General features: G+C 41.9%; 1 protein-coding gene across 1 annotated transcript in view; it reads right to left on the reverse strand.

The window, feature by feature from the left end:
- Positions 1–293: 293 nt before the first annotated feature.
- drd4b (dopamine receptor D4b) overlaps positions 294–9,747 on the reverse strand; it is a 10,853-nt gene continuing 1,399 nt past the window's right edge. The window contains exons 2-4 of the mRNA XM_068577859.1: positions 7,500–7,612; positions 6,312–6,907; positions 294–496 (exon numbers count right to left, since the gene is read on the reverse strand). Coding sequence (XP_068433960.1) covers positions 294–496; positions 6,312–6,907; positions 7,500–7,612 — 912 coding nt within the window. The remainder of the gene's footprint in view (positions 497–6,311; positions 6,908–7,499; positions 7,613–9,747) is intronic.

The raw sequence follows: 9,747 nt of genomic DNA on the forward strand, positions 1-9,747 counted from the left end.
ATCTGTCGAAGCTTATTTGATCTCCTGGTGGATGTTTTCCTCCGCTGATCCTCTCAAGTCTCACGTCGCCAGTAAACAGGTGCTGCTCAGGAACACGGAAAAGCGGTGAAAAGCTCCTCTCACACGGGAGAGTTCATCTTTCCTCCCCAGTTTGGGCAGTAAATCCCAGAGGATGGAGAAAGAACTTCACCAAATGACTAACCAGCCCAGGATGTCCCATATCCCCCCAGCATCCGTGTTTTATTCTGGGGGACCTCCTCGGTCCTTCTTCGGCCTGCGCGGGGGGGAAACCGTCAGCAGCATCTGCGGAAACATTTCTTGAAGAACTTCTTGAACTCGGTGTTGAAGATGGTATAGATGATGGGGTTGAGGGCGCTGTTGACGTAGCCCAGCCAGGTGACTGTGCTCATCAGACCGGAGGGGATGTCGCAGGTCACGCAGACGGCTCTGGTTGTGTGCACGACGAAGAACGGAGTCCAGCAGAACAGGAAGCAGCCTACAAGTCAAACAAAACAACAAATAGGTTTCATCCTCAGTAATGACTTCAGACCTCAGACGACCGGTTTGCCTCCATCGCCTTCAATGCTAGCGGTGAAACAAAAAATAATTCTAAAAAAGTGACACCTTGATTGTCAACACGTCATAACAAAAATACACATCTGGGAGGTTTTTATTCTCTCACCAATTATGCCGCTCTTTGTACCCGTCGATGTCGTTTTGGCTGGCAAGATGGAGGGAATTACATAAATCAACAATGGAAACTGTTCATAGGGCGTGGGACAATTAAAATGTTGGCACGGAGATTTTCTTCTCAAAGAGAAAAATCTTGTCTTTTTTTTATTTATGTTTTGTGGCCGACGTAGGTGTTTGGAAAATGTGACTCGAACTGAGTTCAGACATGATCACATTATTTATATATACTTATTTTTAACTTTTTAGTTTTGTGTGGTGGAAAACTATTCAGATCTTTTACATCAGTAACAAAAGGAGGAATATCAGAATAAAAGTACTCAACTCCTGCATTAAAAACATTGAGTACAAGTACAAGTAATGCATAATGCATAAAAGTATGCATAATACAGAAAAATTACCTCTGCAGGTATTTTACTGGTATATATGTTTTTGTAATTGGTGAAGAGGTAGTTTAATATATTTCACATACAAAAAGAAATATTTAACATATTAAACACAAAGTATTGTACCCTGTTTAAAACATGCAGTGAAGTAGACATATGAAGTAGTCTAAAATGTGTACAATGGAAATTCAGAATTGTACTTAACCACGATACTCGAGTAAATGTACTTCGTTACATTCCAGCACTGCACGTTGAAAAGGATCAAAATAAGATTATTCTACATTCATAGTTTGTTGTAAGCCTTTATTGAGCTGTAAGCATCACACCAAGCTGGAAGTACTCTGATTTATACTTCAGTAAAAGTAGTACTACCAAAACCAAAGGTGCACAATTGTAAAATTTCCTAATATATGGCTTATTTCAGAATAATTTATATTGCATTACATGTATATATATATATATATATATATAATAGTATAATAATAATAGTCTTATTTTAATCTATAATAATATTACAACAATAATAATACTACGATATTTTATCATTTGTATTCTCCATTTGCAAAGTAACTAAAGGTATTTAAATACTTTTGTAAAAAGTACAGTATTTACATCTGACTTGTATATTTCTGGTGTAGAAGTATAAAGTATCAGCAAATGGTAAGGAATACACTGAGGACACAGGAGCCCGGTTCAGAACCAGTTACTGTAAAAGTTCGTCACAGTAACTTCAACAAACAATATTATGGAAAATAAATGTAATAAAAACGTCTAACGGACGACCTCGTGCTGTGACTGAGAGCAGAACAGAACTTTTTATATTCGTCTCATCTGGAAAACAAGTCCTTCTCTCCTCGTTAGTTCTGTCCCGCCTGAAGATCCGACTTCAACAGGGAGACGTGTCAAACAAGGACGTTTCTAAATGATTCACGAGCGGGCTGAGTTCATTAGAGATAAAGTAGCAGCGTAACGACCTCGCTGCCTCGTAATTTCATCCCAAGACATTACTGCTCAGGGGAAGATTTGAACAACGTTGCTTGACTTTTCTTTTCTCTTCTCCCTCACAAGGAATTCATTAGATCCCTGGGAAGAAAGACGGTGCAGAAGAAGACAACTTCTCTGTATTAAATGGTCTATGCGAGGACATTTATTTCTGTCCGACTTAGAGATCACAGTATGAAAACATGATTTATGTCCCGGCCTCGACCCGAAAACAAGAGCTCCGTCTCCAACTGAACAAGCACAGGTGAGCGCGCTGTGATGAACCCGCCTCTAATGAGCTTGGATTGCCTGATACCTGGGCCATTTGTCGTCGATGTCATCACACGTGGCTGAATAAACGCCGCTCGAGCGATTTTTTAGCTTTTTGAGTTGAGTTTGATGGATGAGTTTTCCGTCTCTTTCCAGGAGACTTACAGCAACAGCTGTACTGTCACTTTGTATTCATAAGATGCATTCAGGTCCGATCAGTTTGGTTCTGAGTCACTATAACGGCACTTTATATCTGCAACTGGAGCCTGAATGGCACCACCACGAGCATACGAGACGTGGGGACCAACCCGCTCCACATGACGAGAGGGAAAAAAAGAAAAGTTATAGCTTTTTTTAAATGTATTTGTTTTTCACAAATACACTACATGTATTATACATATTTTTCCTTCTTAGCTTATTTTCCCATTGCACTGTGCAGCTGTGCCGTTCCTCTGCTCCTTCAGGCCTCTCGTATGGCTTCTTAAGACTTGTTTAACAGCATTTTTTATCCAATCACATTTCACTTCTCTTTATATATGTAAGATTAGCTTGGTTAAAATACATGAAACAGCCTTCTCGAGACCCTGGACGTGTGATTGATCACAGGGCCTGCGTTACCATTAATATGCGCTGTGATTGGTCAGTGAAGCTAGCAGCTCACCTCCAGGTGACCCCTTTCCCACAGAGGTTTATGTGCGTCTGGTGAGTGAAATGCTGATTATGTTCCTGTTTTTTTTTACATTTACAGTCATATTTAATCATAAAAGAAGCCACAGCGCTGTAGTTGCTGCTGCACCTCGGGCTGCTGGTGCTTCTCCCCACGGCCGCTCGGGTAGAATGTGCACCTTGGCGCAGGGAAGGGAGAGGTTGTCGCTGGCGCAGCCGTGCTGCAATGTCATGTTTGCGCTGTGCATGATCAGTGTCCTGGTTTTGTTGGATAGATTTGGACAACGTGCATTTTTGTGGAACCAGCAGGGTCGGGCTCTCCCCGTGCCGGCCCTCGCTGGGCGGCTTGGAAAGGCTCGGGCCGAAGGTGGCACGCCGGCTCCGGCCGCGAGCTTCAGAGCGTACGTGCCCTGAACTCGCCGCTTCCCGGGGCCGTGTAATATGTGCTTGCTGTGACTTATCTCCCCGCCGGTGAGGGACGTGGCCCCCTCCTCCCGGCGCGACCGGCGGCCGGTGCGCACTGTCCTTAGTGCCGCGTCGCATCACCAGAGCATGGATCGGCCCACGTAAAGGGCGTCAGGGGTCTGCGCCGATGTCAGCAAGGAGTCTAACGCACGCACGTGTCAGAGGGTCTCTAAAACCCCGTGGCGCAATAATAGCGAGCGGCTCCGCGGGTCGGTCCCCTCGCCCCCGATGCTCGTGTTGGAGCCCTGTGGCGGAGCGATGGGACTGTAGGAACGCGCCGTGTATTGAGTGTGTTGGTCTGTGACAGGAACTTCAGGGACAATTTTTCCTCCCAGTCCGCACGTGATGTGGACTATACGGCGCTCGTTGAAGGCCTAGGTCTCAAACCAACGGCCCTCTATATATATATATATATATATAGATAGATAGATAGATAGATAGATAGATAGATAGATAGATAGATAGATAGATAGATAGATATAAAAACATATATATATGTCAGTTTCATCTAGATTATTATATACGTGTCCAGTCCTGGGCTCTAAGATCTTAATATTTCCAATATCTTCTAATATCTTCAAATTTCTTAACAGGGTAAATACAAAGAAGACTTGCACATGCCTTGTGAATTAATAACCAAAGAAAGAAGTCTTGAAACCCTAAATAAGGGATGCTCTCATGTTATGAGTCCACGCTTTGCACCGCACAACGAATGTGCGTTGTTATTTGTAACGCTACAAAGTAAAACAGAGCCACCGCTGGTGGGTTGTTGGTTATAACAGCAGGAGCCTGAGCATAGGACACATAGAGTGACTGTTCCATCATGTGCTGCAAAATAATTGGATTAAGGGCTTTAAGCTATAATGGCGCCGCTGCTTGTTGAGAGGCGGGCGAGTCAGAGGTGACGCTTACATCCCGGCGCTCTTAGAGCACCTGCATGAATGGTCTGCAGCCGCACACACACCTCTCACCTACACACCTCCCACCTACACAACCCCCCACCTCCACACCCACACACCTGCACACCTGCAACATAAACTGTAATTAAGGTGCAAAGTGTGAAAGCTAAGTCCTTGAGAGGCCAAAGTCCATTTTATCTTTGTAAACACACAGCAGGTAAACATTTCGGACGTTAATTTGTTCACCGCGCATCTTGTGTGATTCATGGGCTCCAAACAGCTGCTGCAGTGCCGATTTTAAACAAGGGAGCAATCACGATATTGAACGGTTCAGCACTTAAACGCCTCATCTACTGTCACATGCAGCTTTACTTCCATTTCCTGCTTCAGTGAATCAACAGATTGCACAAGTGGCTGTAATGTAAGGCACAAGGCCCCTTGACAGCACAGGAAACTACATTTTCACTTTCATAACTGGAAAAACATCTTCTACCAGTAAACAAATACCAAAAAGGCAAAAAGCAATCCCTTGTTGCTTTCTGAATGGTACAAAGAGAAAGCAATCAAAATAATCTACAGTTTCAATCATGTGATAATACCTTAAACAAGACGTCCGACCAAACACACACAAATAATGACATGAACCACGAAGTACCAAAGGGTGATTATTTTTCATTTTGTATGTAAACTATTATTTTATTTTGTTTTAATTTATTTAAATGTATTTGTTTTATTTGAATGTATCTATTTGTTTTATTTGAATGTGTGTATATATATATATATATATATATATATATATATATATATATATATATATATATATATATATATTAATGGAGTTGTTTTATTTTTAACTATTTAATTTTTTTTAATCTATTTCTTTATCTTAATGTATTTGTTTTATTGCATTGTTATTTAATTGTATCTATTCATTTACTATTTATTTTACCAGGGACAAATGTAATTTCGGTCGTGTTTCATATATAAAATGCCAACCTTAAACATAATCAGAGACTCTTAAAAGCAATCACTTTTCAGTGTATATACAGTAATCTACTGTGAATGTGTTCACACAAACAAACAAAAACATAAGAATAATTCTGCATCAGGATAAAGAACCGCATCAACATGGTGATCATGATGATAAGATGTATAAACTGGTAATGTGGAGTTTGAAGACCTGGATTCAGAGAGGGTGTGATAAACAAAATGCCATCAAGTTGCATTATGGGAAACGTAGGATCCAGGGTCTTTTGGGAGTTGGACCAACACTAAAACTCAAAGTCAGGATTGGTCTCCAGGAAGTTAACAGTATTTATGAAGATGGGAAACTAAATAACGACGATTGAGAGAATGTTCTGTGAACATTAATCAACCGTAAAACATATTCTTCCAGGCTTCAGATTAACTGCTTGGTTAGGTATCTGAACCAGGTCTGATGACCAGAGGGTCCATGTGGTCTGGATCAACAAGCTTTTCTGGCTTTCGCCTTTGGTGATCTCACTTCATTTGCAATATGCAGCTCCAGTTTGGAGCATCATTGGATGACTTTCTCTCTTGTTGTGATTGACAGGCTTCACTAATCGCAACAAATATCAAACTTGAAAACTTGGAAACAGGAAGCTACATTTTTCTTTAATGCACTTGAACAATGTTGTCCATGTTGTCCATTTCTGTTGGTGAATCAAAACTCTTTCACGTTTCTTTTTACACATGAAGCATAGACTTCTATACAAGCAGAGGAGTAGCCCCCTGGTGGACAGAAGAGAGAATGCCGTTTGAACACATGAAGCATAGACTTCTATACAACCAGAGGAGTTGCCCCCTGGTGGTCAGTAGATACATTGCAGGTTCAAGACCCTTTGGAATGGGTTTCCCTCTTCAGCATGGATGAAATGGTGTTTTAAGTGCAGCTGTTGTGTGCCTCTGATTGAAGAACAACAAGAACACTCACCTACGACTACAGGCAGCACCTGCATTGCTTTCCTCTCCCGGCTGTTGATCTTGGCTCTCTTCTTCCGGTGCAGTTGCTGGCTGAACGTCACTGTGGGCACCGAGTTCTCTCGGTACTGCCGTGGATAGGGAATCTCCTGCTGCATGTAGTCGTCCGTGTCGTCCAGCCGAGACTGGGCCAAGTCCCTCTCGATGATCCTGGGCAGGGGCATGGGCAGCGGCCCGGGGATGGTGCCGGCCAGTGGGGGGAGGGCGGTGGCGACGGCGGCGTGCTGCAGCTTCCTGCAGGCGTCGATGCTGCTGCGCAGCTTGAGCTTGCGTGTCTCTTCCCAATGCCGCAGCCCACGGAAAACCCCGAAGTAGAGCAGGACCATGATGGGGCAAGGGATGAAGAAGGAGCAGACCGATGAGTAAACCACATAGTTGTTGTCCTCCAGCTTGCACTCACTGGGGTCGCGGTGCGGCACGTTGTTAATGCCGAAGATGACGGGCGAGGCCACAGCCAGGGCCAGCAGCCATGTGGCCGACAGCAGGACGATCTGACGGTGGTCTACGTGTTTACGGTTGTAGTTCAGTGGGATGGACACAGCGATAAACCTGCAAAGAGCAGGAAGCTGCTTTAGGACTTCAAAGAGCATGTTGACTATTACTTAATGACTCGTGAGTAAGAATTTCTCATTATTTCAATTCCTTTGTATTTGAAAGATACTAATCAGTCGTTCATTTTTATTAATTACATAAGTTAACATTAATATTTCACAATCTTTTCCGGAACTTAAGTATTTCATGATCTTTTCCTATACCTTACTCAGTATTTAATGATTTTTTCCTTAACCTAACAAAGTATTTCACAATCTTTTCCTTAAACTAAATATTTTCCAATCTTTTCCTAAACCTAACTAAGTAACGATCTTTTTCTAAACTTAACTAAGTATTTTACAATCTTTTCCTAAACCTAAGTAAGTTGTTTGCCGTAAAGACGACAGTTTATTTTAAAATTTTTGACTTTAAGCATGCAACAAGACACACATGAAAAATGTGCGTCAATGAAGATTCTACTGAAGAATATTTAAACAGTAGCTGTTGACTGATTAATAATGGATAAATATTGAATCTTCAAACTTTGAGATAAATATGAATCGCCACCCTTCCACCTCTAACACACACACACACACACACACACACATACCTGTCCACGCTGATGGCACAGAGGTTGAATATGGATGCGGTGCACAGCATCACATCCATGGTCATCAGGCAGTCACACACCGCCATGTTCAAGGACCAAACTCCCCCCTGAAACTACACAGAAGTAAGACACACACACACACACACACACGCACACACACACACACACACACACTGATTAGCTGCCCTAAATCTTGGGAACAAATATGTTTAATCCTCTTGCACCACTGCAGCTCAGCGATGAGACAAACATTCCTGCAGTGAAACACTTTCTCCTGACTTGTCTTCAGGTGAACACGGTGAGGTTTTTAACTTTCTGACTCGACTCAACTAATCCGTTGGGTGCATGCGAATAAAGCGCAGCGTGCCTCTGGGTAGATTAACTGTCTGCAGCCACTGGCACAGGTAACAAGATCACAAATGCATCTAATTAAAGACTTAAGGGGGAAGCCTCAGTAGGGCATCTCTGAGATAGGGAAGCGGGCAGGTGGCGCTTACAGTTTTTTTTCAAGCGCTAACAAGCGCTTACCCATACTTCAGATACTTTTTCTAAACTCTTAACACAGAATCACACTTATACGAACCACAATTGGCCAAATGGGTAATTTTCTTCTGAAAAACACATTTTGGTAAATATATACTAACTAACTAACGCATCTTTCTCTGCACACACTAACTTTACCAAAACACTGGAAATCTGACTCAAAATGAAATTATTAGGTCAAAGGATAACTCTTGTTTTTGCTTCACAAGGTCCTTGCAGTCAATCAAAGGACACCAGGTTTCAAAATACTGGCTATTGCTGACCAAAACTGCATAGACGTTTATGTTTCAGTTGTACAGGTATTTGCATGCAAAACATGCAATCTACTGTTTTTACACAACATTTGTTGGTTGGGAACTGTATGTCTACATGTTCACATTCAAAAGCATTCAGTAAAAAGCAAATCAGTTTTGTCCCTTTACTGTTTACTACAGAAAGTACAGTATCAATACTGTCTACAGTATGATAGAGCAAAACAAGTTTTACAGTATTGCTTACAGTAAACAGAATATCCATAAAACACACAGCGGCATTCTGAACAAAAAAACAACGGCAAAACGTCCATATGAAAAAAGAGGGCGGGCACAAGATTCCTCTGCGATCTTCAGGGTTAGGCCACATGTTTTCATCAACATCGCACATTATCCATGGCAACGCACCTGGGATAAAATCATTTGGAAAGGCGGATCCACAGTTGGCAATCATGAACTGTGATGCCCCTGCAGCCAGCATCCAGGACCTGAACTCACCATCGTCACTCCTTGACTCTCTCACTGTTCCTCTAAAAGAGAACAGTGTAGAGCTGCTTCAGCCGCACTCTGCGTTTGGACAATGTCCGTGTAATGGTTGTGAGGCTGATGCTATCCAGATTGTCAAATATCTCATGGTCCTCCACAATTGTACTTTGAATTTCATGCAGTTTTCTTGCATTATTTGCAACAACCATTTCTACAGTGGCAAGCTCTTGATCATTAGTGAGGAGCTTTCCTCTTCCTCAGAGGGAGGAAGATGTTGCATTCTTTGGAGGGACAAAACAATTCAACATATGCATTATTGTATGGCCTTATTGGCATGTCAAGTGAGAATAGAAACAATCCATGTGAAATGCAAAACTTATTATTCAATTGTTTGTTTATTATCAGCTGAGATATATTGTTTTAGAACTGATATCATTGCAGAAGAGGTTTTCAAACTGTATCTGAGCTTTGGAATCTTGTTTTTGCCATTTTGTGGGACGTTGTGTGTTAACATTCGTAAATAATACAAAAACAATCCATGAGAATGAGAAACCCTCCCCGAGGCGGATTAAGCTCACACGTTGATCCTTTTTATAAGTTCTAACCAAGATATTTCAAATATTTGATTTTTCTTGAAAACTTGGCGATTCATAGGACACTGAAGGTGTTTTTTCACACACTAGAAGCTGAAGTGTGACGTTTCTGCAGTTGTTAGAGTGATGCGGGCTTCTTTGAGGGCTGGATTATAAAACAATGAGTCTCTGGGTAAAACATGTAAAAGGCCCCCGGATGATCCAAATGTCAGCCAAACGCCGGACTGAGAGCAACACAAAGTGTGTGTGCTCACATCATCTGTTTTTTGTAAATATTTTACACGTTTTTGTGTTTATTTTGCGTGTCTTTTGTAGTTATTTTGCGGAACTTTGTGGTTATTTGGTGTCTTTGGGTTCATATTGTGTCTTTGTCAT

The sequence above is a fragment of the Clinocottus analis genome, unplaced genomic scaffold (assembly GCF_023055335.1).
Source record: "Clinocottus analis isolate CAN_PGR_092001 unplaced genomic scaffold, fCliAna1.0.p SCAF_1, whole genome shotgun sequence".
Classification (NCBI taxonomy): Eukaryota; Metazoa; Chordata; class Actinopteri; order Perciformes; family Cottidae; genus Clinocottus; species Clinocottus analis.